This window comes from Prinia subflava, chromosome 1 (assembly GCF_021018805.1).
Source record: "Prinia subflava isolate CZ2003 ecotype Zambia chromosome 1, Cam_Psub_1.2, whole genome shotgun sequence".
Classification (NCBI taxonomy): domain Eukaryota; kingdom Metazoa; phylum Chordata; class Aves; order Passeriformes; family Cisticolidae; genus Prinia; species Prinia subflava.
Window position 1 is genome coordinate 85,160,072 of NC_086247.1, and position 19,563 is coordinate 85,179,634.

At 39.6% G+C, this 19,563-nt stretch overlaps 1 protein-coding gene across 1 annotated transcript; it reads left to right on the forward strand.

Annotated features, from left to right (window-relative positions):
* The first annotated feature begins 388 nt into the window (after positions 1-388).
* On the forward strand, positions 389-19,505 carry BPHL (biphenyl hydrolase like). The gene is made up of 7 exons (XM_063401471.1): positions 389-602; positions 3,524-3,627; positions 5,630-5,796; positions 9,945-10,098; positions 12,385-12,516; positions 16,132-16,255; positions 19,284-19,505. Exons 1-7 carry the CDS (start codon positions 493-495, stop codon positions 19,369-19,371), a joined length of 879 nt encoding a protein of 292 aa, XP_063257541.1. The 5' UTR covers positions 389-492; the 3' UTR covers positions 19,372-19,505.
* The last annotated feature ends 58 nt before the right edge of the window (positions 19,506-19,563 follow it).

The window sequence follows — 19,563 nt, forward strand, 5'->3', positions numbered from 1 at the left end:
TGCTCCGCTCCCCGCCACGGCCGACGGTGCAGCCAAGCACCTGCGCGGCGCAGGGCGCTGCTCTATTCTTGGAGGCGGCTGGAGAGGGCAAAGCCCTCAACCCTCGCTTGTGCTCTCAAGCGGGGGCAGCACTGCCCCTCCTAAGGCTCCACGGCGGGATCAGGAACTGGGAAACGACCCGGGAGGAGGGAGCAACAGACCCGCCGGGTGACCAATCAGCGCCGCGGGGAGGCGGGGCTACAGCCCAGAAGCCAAACCCTTCCCGTTCTGCCCTAAGTGACAGCAGCACCCACCAATCAGAGGGCGGACAGCGCACCGCCTCTCTCTCCGCGCACCCCTGGGGTAGGCGCGCATCCCGGCCGGCCGGGCAGGACAAGGGACGGGAGGCGGGCCGGCTCCGCTTCTCTCCCGGCGGGGGCAGGGCTTGGGAGGGGAGGCGGGCCGGCCCTCCAGTTCCCTTCCCCCTCCGCCGGGCCGCCCTCGCTGGGTGCAATGTTTTGCCGGAGCGCTGGCCGGGCCCTCGGGGTTCTGATGCAGCTGCAGCCGCAGCCGCCCGCCCGGACAGCGCCGCTCACGGCCCGGGGACCGGCCGCCTGCTACGGGTAAAATCCACAGCCGCCTCCTTCTCTCTTTCCCCAGGTCCCCCCTTCCTCCCGCGGCTTGGGGAGGGGAGACGGCGGCGGGATGGACAAAGCCTGTTAGCAAAGGGGGTGCGTTGGATCGGGAGGGCGGAGGTGACAAAGCCGGGACTCAGGAGCGCCTGAGGAGCCTGCTCCTGCCTTTCCTGCGCTGCAAGGATCGGTACCAGGAGGGCTCCGCAGCGCCGTGTGGTCAGTGCCTGTCACCCTCCCCTCTGGCGGCCCCGGCAGGGCAGGACGTGCCTGAGCGCCTGCCCCTCGGCCGCCTGCTGCTGGTGAGGGGCTCCCTGGAGGTCGCCGAGGTCGCCAAGAGAACCCGTGTATCTCATCTATGTCACACTGCCTATTCCGCAGATCCTGTTGAGGAAAATTGACGTGGTACCGGAATTTTTTTCCCCCTGAACAGATAAAGAGTAGGTCGTATTGTAGCACAGCTGGAACAGAGGTAGTTCCCAGATTCAGCTGCACTCCTACAGAGTACGAGGTGAAGCACAGGGTCTGCCCACTCTGCATCTGTGCTGCCTTGGTAAACATAGACAGTAGGTATCCAATGCTTCTCAAAGAGTTATACATCTTAACATTGCTAATTCAAAATATCAGGGTGGGGTTTTTGTTTTGTTTTAGTAGGGTTTCCAGTTCTGTCAATCAAGAGAAAAAACATTGTTTATGAAAACTTAACAGAAGTGAAGTCATTCTGTTGACAAGCACACTGAGGAAGTGATTTCAGGCTCACAGAAATGTGGGAGGACCAAGTATGCCTTAGGTATTTCCAGTTCCAGTACAGTTTCTCAGTGCATAAAAAACCCAACTCATTTGTTGTTAGTCCAAGAAGTATTGCAAATACCCTCTGTGTGAAACTCCTGGATTTCAGTGGACTTCACACCGAGGCATAATCCAAGAATGGAAAAGCATCAAAGACTCAGCAAAATTCTCAAGCCCCTGATGTTAATAATTAATCCTAAAAATACATAGAACTATGTGGGAAAAAAATCTGATTCAGGAAAGCAGAATATATAACACTGTCTATTAAACTGTATGTTTCTAATCTATTTTTAGGAAGGTAACAAGATGATTATTTCTGTTTTGTTAGGAACTGAAAGTGGTTTTGGCAATTATTAATCATAAGCAAAACCACCTATCACATAATTCTTAAAATTTAATAAGAGCAATGTGCTGATATACTGTGGTAAGAACTATAATAAAATACCTGTTGAAATTAATGACAAACCAAAAGATGGCCTATGAAGAATTAAAAAAAAACCCTCATGAAGAAAAAAAGTGAAAGTCAGTATTCAAAAAGGGGGTAAGGCAGCCATATGAGTGCTATGTGCAGAATTTGATTGTGAGGTGTATAAACCACATCAAATGTGACATAGAGAGTTTAAGAAGGTTTAGCATTACAGTCAAACTATCATTTGGATCACATTAGCATAGCAAGTCAGCAAAACTCACTGAAGTTCTAATTACGCAATTAATTTCTTTGAGCTTTATTCTTGCCACAGATCTGCATTTGTGTTCCACTTCTCAAATTGGATCTGCACATAAGGAGCTGGTACTGTTCTGCACAGTCACAGCTCTTATTCAGGCATGTGGCATGATGGGTTACATAAACTCAAGATTTTATGTAAAATCAAAATTGGCTTTGTGTTGAAGAGGTTCTGTGGTTTAAGTGCCACGTATGTATTGGGAACCCGAGTTTACAAGCTATTGTTCATTTTTCTTACCAAAAGGGTTTAAATTAGTGGGATTGTTTTTACCTGTAGTCCACCACTTTCAACTCTATACATACGATAAGTAGTTCAGACTTTATATATTAAAATTAAATTGTTGATGGATTGCCCAGTGCATATCATGGAATAGAGATTGTTTTTATAACTAAGACTGGAAAACAACATGTCTCTATGCACATGAAATTCAGTGACTGAATTAATAGGGCATGAATATTTAGCCTAGGTAAAATTATAGTTAATCAGTCGGTAACCAAATGGCAAGATTTTTATCATATTAGCTTTAAATCAAATGAGTTAGGCTGTTGAAAAGATGTTTTGCAACCATTAGGGCACAATTTTGCCTGGGAGAACAGATGTAATGGTTTATACTGTTAAGAAGATACTTTGAATCTGTGCTACTTGGCTTTCTCAGTAGGGCTTTGTGTTTGGACATGGTTTCTCAGGTCACTTATTTGCATTTACACATGTCTTGTTTTGTGCTGAAGATTAGTGTAGGGGTTTAAGTGTTGGGGCTGAGAGATGGCCTGTGCAGTTGGTTTCTGCGGTTATTTTTTAGTGTGGATTTATTGCTCATGTGGTATTTTCCAATTAAGTATTATCTCCTGGTGAAATTACACTGCCAGAAATATTATCACATCCTTCTTCTCCGCTCTCATCTCAGTGCAAAGTGGTTTTCACTGCAGGCCCTGTGGTTCATGAGGAACAGCAGCAATAGATTGTGGTTTCTCTGGCAGGTGAAGAGTCTCAGTTTAATAATGGCAAGGTGAACACCAGCCATTTCGAAAGTTATGCTGTGACACAATGAGGTTACTCCTCTGTAATGTATTTATGTATTTATTTCAATGATTCTGTAGCCATTTAAAGCTTCCTCTATATTTTCCCAGTTGCACTGTCAAGGCTGTTTTCCCCACCCCCAACCATTTAGCCTAGGTATGAATGCTACATGGTGGTCACAACTGAATGCTTCTCTGCTCCTGAGAGGTTTTTTTTAATCTTCTGTGCACCCATGAAAGACAAGTGACCCACTAAAATCTCACAGTGCTGTCACTAATATCTAGGAAAAGTTATTATTCTGTATTCCTAGAGTGACCAGGTAGTAAAGAAGGTTAACTGTCTGAATGTTTTCCTAATTCTCTCCTCTTTCCCTATCCCTAGTACTTCAATAACATCTGCCAAAATCCAAGTGAATGGAGTCCACCTGCATTATCAGCAAACAGGAGAAGGAAGCCATGCAGTTCTTCTGCTTCCAGGAATGCTAGGTTTGGAGGTTTTATCTTGTCTTTGTAGAGCAACCACTATCCATCTGGTCTCAAGCAAGAATGCACAAAACTATTTTGTAATGTATTCAACACCTGATTATGGAGGACTGTCATGAAAACAAACAAACAAAAAAACTACACTTACAACAGAAGGGAAAATGCAGAGTTGTTGCCATCAGTTAACAGTTTTTAGAAGATTTCATTTATCTTACTAGGCACCTTTTACACAATCTCTTGACTTACCTGGTGGTCACTTGCACTTCTGGATTTAACTGTGCAAAGGTAGTGTCAAGGACAGGTGGAAAATAGCTACACAAGGTGGAAAAGAGCAGAAGGGGGGGAGGAAAATCAGGTCAGCTATATTTGTTACACAGACTGAATTATATATTCCTCTTTAGAAGCTGGATGGATTCCAGCTGAATTAATAAACATAATGTAGCCTGTACAGTTTATTGTGAAAAAGTCACTATTATTTATTTTTCTTAAAGATGTATTTTCATGTTTTGTTTATTCAGGGCAACATCATTAAGATTCTCACTGATTTTTTGAGATGGACAACAGGTTCTGCGAGCTAAGTAGTGTCTGTCCATCTAAACCACTGTTTTTGATAATAGCCTTTTAAAATTAACACAGCCTGTTTTTTCTGGGTTCTTGCAGTTCTGAAGGATCCATCAGACTTACCAACAGTTCATGGCAGGCTGTCAGTAGGACTGTTACTGTGCTCAGAGTTGGGTGAATGCTTAATTGAATTGCTAGATAAGATGATAAAATGTCAAGAACTGAAGAGCAGAAAACATTTGTTCTTCTTGGCAGGAATGTTTTCAAGTCTTCATGAAGTGGTTCTTTCTTTCAAAGAATTCTCAAGGAGGGTGGAAAAAAATTAGTGCTTGTCATCCTTCAAGTAGTCATATGTTTCAACCTATTGATTTTAAACAGCTTTTGAAACTAGCAATCCTATTGCCAATGCAAACTCCTTAAACAGAAATAATGTATTTCTTCAGTTGTGAACAATATTATTATTGTTGATGATTATTCATTATTATTGTTTTTGTGCATACATTGCTATCATCATAGCAGGCTATATAAAGCCTCTTTCATAACTTAGACCTGTTGATGGTATCTGAGCACAGATATTTCCAATCTGTAAACAGAGAAAAACCTCTTAAATGCCTTTAAGTGGCCTTTTTAATATAACACTGGATAGCAAAATTTATACTTCAGCACATTAAATTTGAACAAGTTTTAATTGAATAGCATTTGATACTATTACCACGTGGCACAATAAGGCATAAATTGCAGTCTTACCTTCATGCAAGGTTACCTTCATTCATCAATAGCTTGGTGCAATAGATGGGAGTACTTCATTTTTCAATCCTTTGACGGTCTAAGTCATTAATAATAGAAATGTCTCTGCATCAGGAAAAATGGCTGTATTTGGCAAATACATACCAGAAAAATAAAAATACGCAGTTTTGTGCTTCTGTGTCACTGCAGTCTCTTCAGGCAACAAAGTATTTAAAGGTCAGCTTTAAGCACCAATATTCTCGTAGAGGTGCTTTATCAAATAATGACTGTCTGGCACAGTGCTTTTCACTTACACATTTGTAGCTAAATATTCCTGCCCTCTCAGATTCACCTGTATTGCCCAGGTAAACAACAATGACCATGCTAGTGCTTTAAATCTGTCAAAGATAAATCCCTACTCAGGTAACTCAGTTTAAGATACTGTATTAAATCAGATGTGATTTTGTGTTTTTGATAACCTTTCATATCTACCAGGAATGGTTTGCTCTGAACATGCTGCAGACGCTTCTAAATATTTTAGTTGTGGCACTTCCTGTCTAAGAGTTGCAATGGATAGTTACAATTAAAGAGTACTTCACTTGTAGGATAATCTCTTATTTGGAATAAAGTTACAAGTTTCCCCCACTTTCCCTTTATGGTATGTATACTATGTATGCAGTATGGTGGTTAATAAAATTGAAAAATTGTAACATTTCAGGGAGTGGTCAAACTGATTTTGGACCACAGCTTAAGTCTATGAATAAGCAACTTTTCACAGTTGTTGCTTGGGATCCTCGGGGATATGGAAAGTCCATTCCTCCATCTCGAGACTTTCCTTCAGACTTCTTTGAGAGGGATGCAAAAGATGCTGTGGATCTTATGCAGGTAAATCTATTATAAGATTTTATTATTTCTTTATATTTTTTTAAGCTGTTTTCCTTAAATTTTGAGAAGGAGGAGAATGTTTCCAGCACACAGCAGATTATGAAAAGACCATACTAGTGAAGGCTTGAAAGTGAGCATATACACACTATTCCAGAAAATATTGTCTTCTTCCACCTGTTCTGCAAGATTCATTGCACTTCAGCAGTGGGAATTAATATCAAGCAATATGCTTTTATTCTAAGACCCTGCCCTAAGAGGTTTGCAGCCAAGAAGCATATAAGTTTAGTTAAATATGTGTATAAATAACAAAGTCTGTGCAAAGTAATTTAATTGAAGGGATTACTATACTGAAGGGCTCTTAGAAAATTTTCTGTCAAATAGAATCTTGGCATTTTGCCTTGAGCAGCCCATTTTAAGAAACATTTGATTCTAAAAATTAACTTTATGCTTTGCATTTTACAGCATATTACTGAAGTAATGTTTGTGGTAAATCAAAAGCTTCTTATGACTATACCAAATCTTACTAATTAATACAGCTGTTGTGGTTATAAAGAATATGGCCTAGAGCTGTTATTATTTCTCCTTCTTGCAGATTTTTTTTATTCAAATCTGTGTTCCTCTTTTATTCTGTCCTATAACTGCTGACACTATTTTCTGGTTTAGCTTTACTTAATATTCTAGCTTTTTTATATTAAGATATACAGTCTCTTTGGTCACGTTAAGAAAGTTGACAGAGCATTAAAATTCAAAAAATATGAGGCAAGATTCAGACAGTAAATCCAACTCTATTTCTCTAATAAATAATAACCTTGCTGAAAACCCATCTGAAGCTGGAAATGTGGCCTTCCAGGTGCATTCTGCGTAGTGAAACAAAGTAAGTCTGACAGCAGAATCGGGATTAAGAGATACATTTGCCCTCTAACCACAAAAGCTAGTTCTTTGTACTGTAAATCTTCAATTTCTTTGCTACAGTAGCAAAGAAAATAAAGATGCTGCCATGAATAGGTGACAAACTTGCAGTCTAAATGGTTGTAACCCCCTTTCTTGTCTCTGTTCAAATACTAATAAAAGCAAAATATTAAACAGAGCTTTCCCTAAAGGGAATGGAACCATGTAGCTTCCAGCCAAACAGTACAGCAGCCTACCAATCTCTAGAGCTGCCAAAGCAAATGAGGCGTAGCATCCTGTTTTTTTGAAGATGTTTCTCAATATAAGCATATAATAACAACTTACTAAAATGTTACCAAGTGTGGGTGACTTGCTTCTATTTTAGGATATTATAAAGGATAGCACAAATCCCAATGAATCATTTCAACTATGATTTCCAGAATATAATGGTTTATATACATCATCCAGCCTACAATCAGGCAAAAACACATCCATATGGGTGAGCCTTCAGAACCTTTGTTCTAGTCTTTTTCAGATTCTGGTGTCTCTGCTGGAGCTGTGAGTGATACAAGGTTTCTGTGAAATAACAAAAGCTGAAATTCTGCAGAGTATTTAGCACCTTTATGCAGAAGACACTCTTCTGTGTTCTGTGAAGGAGTTTGCTTGAAATAAAAGGAGTATAATGCACCTAAGTCCACTTTGCTGCCCTTCGCCCCAATGTCTAATGCTAGCAAAGTCAATAGCATTAAAACAATCATTAGGGAAATAATTAGTGTTGCTAATTAAGAAGTTCTTGCTCTTCAGAGAGACTGTCCTAGCAAAAGGACGGTCTTGGGCTTCTCTATGTTTTTGTAGATCAACTGTAACTTTTGCTTGTGCTACCTTCCCTGTGCTGCAGTGAAAACATACACACAGTGCAGAGCGATGTGTTGCAGCTTACTGTTCTGTGTGTGGTCATTGGATTGCATTTCACATAGGCCTGGGTGGAAGAGGTGACTTCAAAAGAAATTTTGTCTGCTCACTGAGTAAAAGCAGCAAAAAATCACCCACAGAAGTGTGCTGTGCAACCAGCTTTCAGGTTATTGCCCATGTGAGGTTAGTGACCTGTACTGTAGTTAAAAATTAAAGCAAGCAAACATGCACACCTTCCCCAGCACATCTGTTACATCATATTGTTTTTCTGAAGGCTGCAAAGGATAAAATAAATTCCACCTGCTGGAAAGGCATCCTGAGATACCCCAAAGAATGCATCAAGATAAAGACTAGTAAACATGAGAAAAACTGGAGTCAACCTGGCATGAAGAACAAAAAATTTATTCAGCTATTCCATCCATCACCCAACTTTGAGCTCCATCATTTGCTGTTGGCAGTAGGGGAACAGTAGCAACATAAAAAACTTAACCTTTACATGCACTGCTGCCAACCCCCAAAATCTGCCAAGATACCAGGAACCCTTCAGCAGCACAATAGTGAAAGTTGGACACAGATTAACTACCTCTTCATCAGACCAGGGCCAACTTCTAAACAGCTGCAAAAATTCAAAGTTCTCTTTTCTTGCTGTCAGCTTTTACTTTACATGTCCCTTTTCCCCCCCTATCTTATTTCTTTTCTATGTTTAGTTATGATATCTTTGCAGAGTGAAACCTAAAATTGGTCAAAACTACAGTGATCAGAATACCAAGGATGAAGCAAAAACCAGAAAATCTATCCTTATAGGGATAGAAGTCTGCTAAATATCAAGTTGATTAGTAAAATTGTGCCTCATTTGAGCATCAAGTTTACAAGCAAAGCAGAAACTTCTTTTTCTTCCTCTGTAGTTGTTCCTCTCATTGCTTGAATTTTTGCTTTCTTCTGTCACAACAAAGCAGGCCTGGACTTCTGACATCACCAAGCACCAAAGCAACTCATTTGACTGACTTGCTCTCTTTCCTGCAAAAGTACAGTATCCTCCTTAAATACATCTAAAAGGCTGTAATTCCTGCATAACAAAAGCAAAAACCACTGTGAAATATATTTTCTTGTGAATGAGTTCACAAACCACAGTTTCTATATGCAAAACTTCAAGTATTGCTTAACCATTAAATGTTGTCCCTCTACAACCTTCAGATGTATTTTCTCATGAGTGCCTTTACTTTCCCCACTCTTTCCCAACTGAACATAACACACACAAAATCCTCTCTCCTGTGACTGCCAGTACTTCCTACCACATATTGTGATTTATGAGGAAACAAGAGTTTTAAATTCTAGGAGAAGGCATTGCCATAGAATCACATAAAATGATTGGGCTGATTCCAACAGGCTGATTTGGAAGAGACCACAAGGATCACCGAGTCCAACACCTGGCCCTGCACAAGAGTCACACCATGTGCCTGAGAGAACTCTCCAAATGCTTCTTGTACTCTGTCAGGCTTCGTACTGTGACCATTGCCCTGGGGAGCCTGTTCCAGTGCCCAACCACCCTCTGGGTGAAAAACCTTTTCCTGATATCCAACCTAAACCTCCCCCAACTCAGCTTCATGCCATTCCCTTGGGTCCGGTCACTGATCAGAATGAATTAAGGTCTTGGTTGTCATATTTTTTGCCTTAAGCTTTCCTATTGAAAATGGAGGAATTTAGTTATTAATGTTTTGAATCGCAACTGACCATGAAGTAACATTTAAAATACACACTTACAAGCTTCAGAAAATGTGAGTTAACAACTAAAATTTGATACAATCCTTTAAAAATACTTTTAGCATTTTTTGGTTGTTACAGAGCAGATTTTTTTTTTTTTTAAGCTCAGCTATCATCAGTAAACCAGATCACTGGCTTCCATTTTATAAATCTTACACTTAAGTTTAGCTTACGCTTGGATTGCTTACCATCCACACCACGATAGTCTTTCTCAACTTCACACCAAGAAAATCCATGGATTCTTCATATCATCAGGCTCTCTGAAAAGGTCTTTACTCCCCATTTTAAATCAACTTTACTTTTTTTGGAGAGCTTTTTAAAACGCAGCAAGAATCTAATAGGACTACTGCCTGTTTTGTTAAAGAGTTATAGAAAATTGAAATGGCAGGTATAATTTCTTGTTTTCTAAATATTTGACCTTTTTTAGCATTTTTATGTATAGCAAGAAATTTATATTTTCTAATTATAAAAGCTCACTATAATTCAACTATGTAGTATTGTGCCTAAAGTTAATTTTCAAGAAATACTTGACATTCTGCTGTAAAGCCAGCTGATGATTTGCATATAACTTTCTTGTATGAATCAAGGCACTAAAGTTTAAGAAGTTCTCCTTGCTGGGGTGGAGTGATGGTGGAATTACAGCACTCATTGCTGCTGCGAGGTACCCAAATCTTATCCACAAGTTGGTTGTCTGGGGAGCAAATGCCAGCGTTACTCAAGAGGATGTGAGAATTTACAATGGTATGTACAAACTGCATGTCGTATTCTAAATGAATTATTTTAATTTCTACTTGACCCAAGAATCTTAGTCATGTAACAGCTAAGTGGCGGCAGAGCTGAGGACACAACAAACCTGAAGAGACAGGACACAAAATTCGCTACAGTGCTAGGTTCAGGGATAGATTAAAATTATAGTGAGAAACTCTCTAACAATTACTCTAGGGATAATATAATGGATTTCTTAACAAGCCCTTACCAACTTACCCTGATGAAAAGCAAAATTATAATAGCTTATCAGTAGTTTTCAGAAAGTAAAATTTTTGTTGCTATAACAAATTCCTAAAAATAAATTCCAAATACTACTATCGAACACCAGGTTTGATTTCTTATCTCACATCTTGCACAACATTTTTAAACCACGTCCACAGATAATCACTGGGCTAGCTCATTACAGCTTTTGCCTCTAGGGCCTGTATAATATAGACAGTAAGAAAACAAGTTCATAACTTAAAACGTAAGTTCAAGAAGCAAATGAACCATTCAAATAAATGTCCCAAGGTGTCTTTACCGTTTGCATTCCTTCAGAGTTAATTATTATCATTAGAAAACCTTTGCAAAGTAAAGAAACACGGGATTTCACTCATGTGAAATAGAATCTGAGATCATTCTTGCTATAAAGAAAAGTAGGAAGCAATGGCCAGTGAACTCAGAAAGGGACCATATTTCCTTTTGAACGAAGAAATGAAAAGAGTTAATCATGTTGGTTCTCAACAAATGTAACCCAGTATAGTTTCATTTTAGTGACTGGAATTTGATTTATACTACCTATGAAATATCTGGCTTCAGCAAAATTACAAGTATACGTACTGCATGTCTGTATTTACCTCAACTATACTAAAACTAAAAGTGGTAGTAGTAGTAATATATTTTTTAGTTCAGAAAGCAAAATGCTTTTTAGCTCTGTAAAATGGTTTCTTCTTTCTTTACATGTTTTTATACTTGGAAATTTTTTGTTGTATAACTATGAAATGCACATCTCCTCCCAGCACAACAGACTAAAATGTAAAAAAACAAAACAAAACATACAAAACACCACAACCAAAAAAGAAGAACAATAAAAAATAAATCCTATTTACATGGAGCAACCACTGCAATCTTTGCCTTTGCCCTTTGTGGATTGTTGTTTTCAACACCTCTCCATGGCTGATAAAGCTCAGAGTATCAGTACAAGTCTTCTACAACTGGCTCATCTGTGCACCTCAGATGCAGTGGAGGGTTTAGCAGGAGAGAGAGGTCTTGATTTGGTATCTATGTCCTTTCAACATTGGCTTCTCCCTTCTCTTTTTAAATTAATGCCAGCCACAAGGATAAAACAGTAGGTTCTCTATGGGAAACAGTTGTTCAGCAGCACCTAGCCTGGGGTGAGCAGACTCACTTTCAATCAGATGTTGTTATGAAATACTTTCAGTCACTGCTACCTTTGTCATTTGGCTTGACAGGTTCTCTTTGTTAATTAACACCTCATTCCTTTCTTCCCTTAATTCCCTTTTGAAACCAATTAAAACCTTTGCTAGTGGCATATATTGCAGTTTGATGATTCAATACTGTCCTGTTCTCTGCTGTGCCAACTTTGCTTCAGACTTTGTCAGTGCAAAGCTGTACAGCTGAAATATAGTTTAGTAAAAAGAATCCTTTTGAATACCTAGTTTATGAGCAGTACTGAAAATTTTAGAGGGGAAAAAAATAGAAAATCTGATAAATAAATAACTAAAATGTCAGATTATTTGTACAGTTTTAGCTAGCCTGCCATGAATCACAGATCTCTACTGAGTCACTTGTTTTTGTGTTAAACTGTGGCAAATGCACCATGATATCAGCCTGCTGGAATGTCTTAGTAAGAGCTTCCTTCCTCTGAAAGCTGGTAGGAGCCATGGAAGGACTTCCATCCATGAGTCGATGCAAAAGGCTAAAGGATATAAAAAAAGAACTGCCAGGTCTAGCCCACTGATATGAAACAGTCCCATTTTCATACACAAGGTAGCCCTTGAACTTGTCTTGTGGATGTCTTCCAGAAAGAACTATCAGAAGTTTTAGGACTGAGTCCTTTGAATATTATGTTTTTTCTGTTTTTACTTGTGACCATAATAACAACATGTTCCTCTACAACTCAGAAGACCATAGCAGAGGTAGTAGTTTCAATTTTGAAATACATATTTGCAGTATGGTTTGAAAACTTCCCTGTATTAGGTGTGGTTTGTGCCTTTTTTCTGGAAAAGACATAACATATTTCAACGTTATTTTATGTAGGCATCCGAGATGTTTCAAAATGGAGTGAAAAGGTCAAGAAACCACTGGAAGAGCTGTATGGACATAAGTACTTTGCAGAAACCTGTGAGGCTTGGGTAGACGGAATATCGCGCTTTGCTGAAAATTCAGATGGTAAGGCTTTCACAATGTTCAACTGAGACAATTACAGTAGCAGGCAGTTCTGGATGAAAAAAAATCTAACAGTACTTCTAGCAGCCAGAAAGTGAAGGACTCTGCATATGGCATTAGAAGCTGGGTCTGACTCACACTCAGGAATAACACAATTACTCTGTAGATGGTTCACAGAACCAGAAAGTTATGGGAGGAAAACATTTATAGAAAACATTAGCTGATGAGGCTCTCCTCTTGTTCCACCACAAAATTGCATTATTAAGTAATTGTTTTTGTGCAGACTAAACATAAGGATTCTGCACAGGCAGAATCTTTCTCTCCTCTTCTTTTTCTGTGTCAAAGGATTATCTCTTGGTGACAAGGTTAAGATGTGCCAAAAGTAAGGCATACTCTTTCCACTTTTTGCAAAACAGAAGAAGTCTGAAGAACTCTTTCAAACATTGTAGCACGCGAGTTAAAAAAGGAGGGACTTCAGATTTTGAGAACTCAGAATTAAAAAGCACATTTTGAAAACACTATTGAAGCAGCTCAGGTGTTTAAAAATAAAACAAAAAAAAGTTAGACTAGACAATATAATTGTTTCTCCCTGAAGACTTCTGCAATTACTCTGCAGAGACCTTTTCAGCCAAGGATATTATGAATAATAATCTGTAGTTCTATTTTGATTCAGAGGGAATTTACTTTTAATTTGCCTAAAGTAGTAATACATAATGTATAAGAAAAAAGAGTTTGTAACTCTTATACACATTTTCCTGTAGCTCTCGTAATGAAAGATAGAAGGTGATGCACATTACCAGGCAGTTCCTTCATGTCATATTTTTTCCATAGATTTTTGTATAGGATCAACACAGGACTGGGATTTCTCCCAGTAAAGTGATGTAACAAATTTGGTTCCATTTTTTTTTTAGCCTTTCTGGAATCTCCTTTAAACTATTTTTTTCTGAAGTGCAAAGCCCAGGCTGGTGAATCTGTGGCTGTGACATCTCTTCAGTGCCTGCACATGCCTCAGACACTGAGATAAAGTGACTGTGAAAAAGAAGCCACCAAGAAACATGTAACAAGGAGCTGAATTACCTAGATGCTGAAACTGGGTCATGTATTGGGAGAAGCTAATGTTTGCTGCAAGACGAGCAGCTAGCAGACCACAGGTTTTTTTCCAGGAGAAAGCCAGTTTTCCAACTTAGATTACAAACAGGCCACCTTGCAATTAAATTTAAGACACTGCAACAAAAGCACAGATACAGCAGATATAAGAAAAGGTGTTAATCAAACCCATTGGAGATAAAAGGAGGACAGCAAAGCTAGTGTTGTCGAACAAATAAAACTCAAGCTCTTTTTAAAACTACACTATTTTCCCTGAATGAGACAGCTTTTAGTGTGAAATACCATAAGAAATGAAACTTAATGAAACTGAGTAAGGTGCATAACGTTGCAACGTCCAAGATTCTTCTTGCTGTTCCATGCTTTTAGAGAAAATACAATTTAGTAGTTATAGTGCAAAACAGTTTTAGGAATGAAAACAAGGAAATAATAATTTGACTGCCAACTATGTTCCTAGATGAATAACCTAGATTTACTTAGTGCTTGTTCTGAAAAACAGTCAACATTTCTGCAGGTATTAGAGGACTATGGGTAAAATGTTCTAAATGAAAATATTTAACCAGTAGAACTGCAAACAGGCTGCATAAATAACCAAACAATTGGAAAAGATGTGAAACATCCTCTGACTTTAGAGCTAAGGAAAGTGTACACGTATGAGTATTAATCTTATAGATGTCAGTAGCTGCAAGGTGGCAACTACAAATAGACAAAGTTATCTCAAAGAAAAAGGGAGCATAAAGCCCATCGAGGATGTTTTGCCCAAAGATTCCCTTGCAAGAACATGGGAAGTTAGGCAATGAGTTCGGAAATGGGGTTACTAAGGAATGGGGAGAAAAAAAGGGAGAAAATTCAGAAGAGTCTAAGCAAAACCATTAAAATTACTTCTAATGACGTTAGTGACTAATAAGCATAAAATTATGAATGGGCAGGGAAAATAACCTTTGAATAGCTTCAGTCCAATTCATATCAAATGGTTATGCATTTGTACTGGGTTTGCATGGCCTGGTTTTGGTACCAGGGGGTTGCAGGGTGCCTAGAGGCTTCCTCCATGGCCAGCAGAGCCAATGCCAACCTGCTCCAAGATGGACGTGCCACTGGCCAAGGCCAAGCCAATCAGTGATGGCAGTAACACCTCTGTGAAAACATATTTAAGAAGAAAAAAAAAAAAAGTTACTGCACAAATGTTACTGCAGCCAAAGAGGAGCAGTCTGATAATATGTAAGAGGAACAACTATGCAGTTAAAGATCACTGAAGAAGGAAGGGAAGGAGGTGCTTCAGGTGCTCAAGCTGAGATTTCCCTGCAGCCCATGGTGCAGGCCCTGGTGAGGCAGCTGTGCCCCTGCAGCCCATGGAGATCCACAGGGATGCAGAGAGCTACCTGCAGCTCTTGGAGGACATTCCAGAGCAAGGGTATTCCCAAGAGAGCTGGTACCTGTGGGGAATCCATGCTGAAGCAGGCTCCTGCTGGGACCTGCAGACCCATGGAGAGAGGAGCCCACACTGGAGCAGGTTTCCTGGTAGGACTTGTGACACAGTGGAGGGCCCATGCTGGAGCAGGCTGTGCCTGAAGGACTGCTCCCTGTGGAAGGATGACTCACCTTGCAGCAGTTTGTGGGGAACCATTGCATGTAGGATGGATTCATGCTGGAGAAGTTCATGGAAAACTGTTTCCTGTGGGAGAGACCCAACACTGGAACAGTGGAAGGACTTCCTGAGCAGCAGCAGGAACAACCTGTGATGAACTGACCACAACCCCCACTCCTCATCTCCCTGCGCCACAGAGGGACAGGAGGTAGAACCCAGGAAGAAGCTTCTAAGATTTATTTTACTTCTCATTATCCTGCTCTGATTTTGTTAGTAATAAAATCAGTTAATATCCCTGAGCTGAGTCTGTTTTGCCTCTGATGGCATTCAGTGAGTGCTCTCTCCTGGTCCTTATCTCAACTCAGGAACCTTTCATTCTGTTTTCTCTCCCCTGTCCACTTGTGGAGGGAGGTGATGGAGAGGCTTAGGTAGGAGCCTGGCATCCAGCCAGGGTCAATCCATTAGAACATTGCACACAGCTAAGGGGCTGGAAGGTGTAACAGGTATGAGTACAGCCTAAGTTAATTTGTTCCAAAAAAAGTAGCAAATCTTGTAACCTGACAACTGCTGTAACAAATGCAGCTTAATGTGAGGGCCATAAGACTCTAAGGCTGAAAAGAACAAAGCTGGCAATGAGATGCTTTGAAGAGTCAAAGGGAGCCTGGGGGAAATGTGGAATAAAAGTTCTTCCTTCTCTGTATCCTTTTGTGGAAGCATCCATTAATGGAGCAAATTTCAGTGAAGTAAGATTTTGGAGAAAGAAATGTTAATTATAGTCCTGCTTACATAGTTCTATAGATTAATCACACACAACCCACGAAGAGAGGCAATAGCTAAAACCCAATGGAGTTCAGAGTTCTTTATGGAAGCAGTTGCATCTTTCATACAATTTTGAACCAAAGTATGACCTTCATTTATTTTCTCCCTAGGTAATATCTGCCAACAGTTGCTGCCAGATATTAAATGTCCCACATTTATAATTCATGGTGAGAAAGATCCTTTGGTCCCACAAGCTCATGCAGAATACATTCATAAGCACATCAAAGGCTCTCGGTAAGTTAAATGATGGAATTCTTATAAACCATTATTAGAGAAATGAAGTAGTTCAAACTCAGTGTTCAAAAAAAAAAAAAAAAGTATTTGGAAAAGTTGTCTCTGCCACACAGATAGCTATTCTAAACTTTCCTAGCAAGTTACAATGCAAATAGGGTAATTGGACTTTTCTTGCAATATAAAAAATACAGTATTTTGATAAGCTCCTTCCTAAAGCCCTCTAAGAGGAACCAAGTAAGTTCCTTTTCCTCTTTCCACTACACAAGCAGAACCACTACTCCCTAAGCTTTATCAAAGCAAGCAAAGGTTTTTGTTATGACCATCATATTCCTTTTGCTCTAAGAGACCTGATTTCTGTCCCATTCAGTAGAACAGGGAACGTAGATGCTGTGAATGGAGAGAGATTCCCAGTTATTAGAGAAACAGGTTACTTCTGGTTTCTGTGCCTTATCAGTGTGAACAACCTCAAAGATTCTGTTTCTGCCTGTCCCATGAATTTTCAATGTTTTTAAGAAAAGCAGAACAAGGAAAAAAAAGTGTACGTGTGCTCAGAAACATTATTATAGAAACAAGAAAAGTACCAAGAAAAATCTGCTTCGTGTGTTGTGGTTTAACCCCAGACAACAACTCAGTACCATTCACTCCCCCACTTGTGGGATCAGAGACAGAATCAGATGAGTAAATATGGAAAAAAAACATTCATGTGTTGAGATAAAGACAGTTTAATAGCTAAAGCAAAAGCCACACATACAAGCAAAATAAAACAAGGACTTAACTCACTCCTCCCACAGGCAGGCTGGTGTTCAGCCATCCCCAGGAAAGCCAGGCTCCATCACACATAGCAGTTACTTGGGAAGACAAATATCATCCATCCCAACATCCCCCTTCCTTCTTTCCCCAGCTTTGCATGCTCAGCATGATGCCATCTGGTATGGAGTATTCCTTTGATTATTTGGGGTCAGCTGTCCCAGCTGTGTCCCCTCCCAACTCCTTGTGCACCCCCAGCCTCCTTCCTAGTGGGGCAGTAAGAGAAGCAGAGGTGGCCTTGATGCTGTGCAAGCCCCGCTCAGCAATAACAGAAACATCTCTATATTATCAACACTGTTTTCACCTCAAATCTAAAATACAGCCCCATAACAGCTACTGTGAAGAAAATGGCTCTATCCCAGCCAAAACCAGCATAGCTTGAAAATTCCAGAAACACTTCCTATAAAAAAATCTGGGATTTTACCAGCTGCATTTTCTTCATGAATGTTCACACAAATGCAAGCATTCTATTGCTACTTAATAACATACTATGAGGATTAGCACTGGAGAACAGAATTGGAGGGGGGAGAGGGGGGAAAGCATTTTTATGAATGCAAAGTGTAGGGAACTGTTTCGCTGGTGTCACCTCAGTGCAAAAATGAATGATATCTCCAAGTCAGCCCTGCTGATCATAGTAATGCATTCTGCTACAGGAAAGATGAGAACAAGAGATCTTCCTAACAATCACTAGCAGGTGTTTTATTTCATGTCTGCTGGTTCATCACTCCTACATGCCCTGTTCAGAACACCTATCATCCTGGTTTCACTGAGCTCCAAAATACTCCAGGTGCTGACTAAGGCAAATTATCCCGAGAAACTAGACAAGAATCTGATAGCTTCTCTTTGGAAGACAAGTCAGAGGAAACACTGTTAGAAATTGCCATCCAATAAGATGTAGAACAGTGATTCTTTGCATGTCTTTGTGCTGAAGTGCTCCCTGTATGCATATTTGTCAGAAAAGAAACCAGACTAATGGTGTTCTTAGAAATTAACGATTGGATACATGGTCCTTTTCTTCCCTGGTTGCATCAGAAATCACATTTTCCATTGTGAAGCAGAAGGAAAAGCTTAAATTCAGTACATTTTCAGTAACACATACTTCTACCATCAGTTTTTCTTGCCTTGATTTTTATCTAGTAGTAAAGTAGAAAAAGCTTCTTCTGATTATAAGGCAGATACATTGCTGGTTTCTGCCATGGTGACAGAGTGTGCCATCATTCTGCATTTGCATGGTATGGCTGGAGTTTGGTAGCATTACAGTAGTAGGAAATATTAACAGCAGTAGGAAATAGCATGCACAGGGCTTTAGTTTGTGCACCTGTATGCTACTTATCTTTGAAGAAAGAGACTTAAAAAATTCAGACAGAATTCACTAGAAAAGCTGGATATGTTCACATACTGCTGCTCTTTTCCCAAAACAAAACATCATTGTCAGCACCAAAAGGAGGTTGATCCCTCTTGCTATAGTGGGACTTTGACATGAAGGCAATAAAATACCAGTCAAAATGGTTTCAGCTCTGTTGAAACGGCTTAGTATATGGTAGAACAAAACAGTTTCAAGAATTTCCAACCCTCATATAAAGAAGTGTATATCTCTCATTAATAAAGTTTGTCTCAGATAGAAGGCAAAAGTAAGTAGAAATTTAGGCATGTCATATTTGTATTATAAAGATTTAACCTTATTCACAGGTACTACTTCTAAACTTTTGGTATAGCCAGAGAAGTTCAGACTTCCCTTTTTATTTTAATGGATGAATGGTTTTAGTTTTGGATTGTGTTTTTGCAGAAAGATTAGACAGAGTACAAGTACTAACCAAGTTTGGGTAATGATGAGAACTGCCCAGCACAATTACTGTCCTCTGAAAGAGGCAAACGTGCTCAGGTACTTCACATACCTTTCAAAGATGCATCTCACATAAGTTTTGGAATCTTCTCTTCTCTGAAGATCACCAGAAAGTTTTCTAGAAACTGGGTCTAGGACACAAAAATTTGGTTTAGGCTTATTTTATCCTCCCCCGAGTAGGACAAGTAGAGTATGCATGTTCCAGCTGTTGCTGTGGTTCACATTCCAACCACATACATAGGGACAGTACTTAAAATAAGAGTTACTACAACTCCTTACTGGATAACCAAGAGCAAGGAAAATGCAACAAGCATTTTAATTACCTATACTCACAGAATAAAATGTATAATCAGTGTTTGGTTTTTTTTCTCTTTTAAGGTTGCTTCTGATGCCAGAAGGAAAGCATAATTTACACTTGCGTTTTGCAAACGACTTCAACAGAGAAGTGAAAAATTTCTTACGCTGACATGAACTTTAAAACAAGTCAGAGGTGCTTAGCCTTTGCCTTGTTTAGGAATTTAGGTTAGCTTTCCATTTTCAATGCAGAAATAGGTAGGTTTGAGTCCTGTAAGAAAAACATTAAACATATTTGCATGAGAAGCCTACGTAAGCCTCAGTAATCAGAGCATACCACTGTAGTGCAAGATTTCTGACGTGC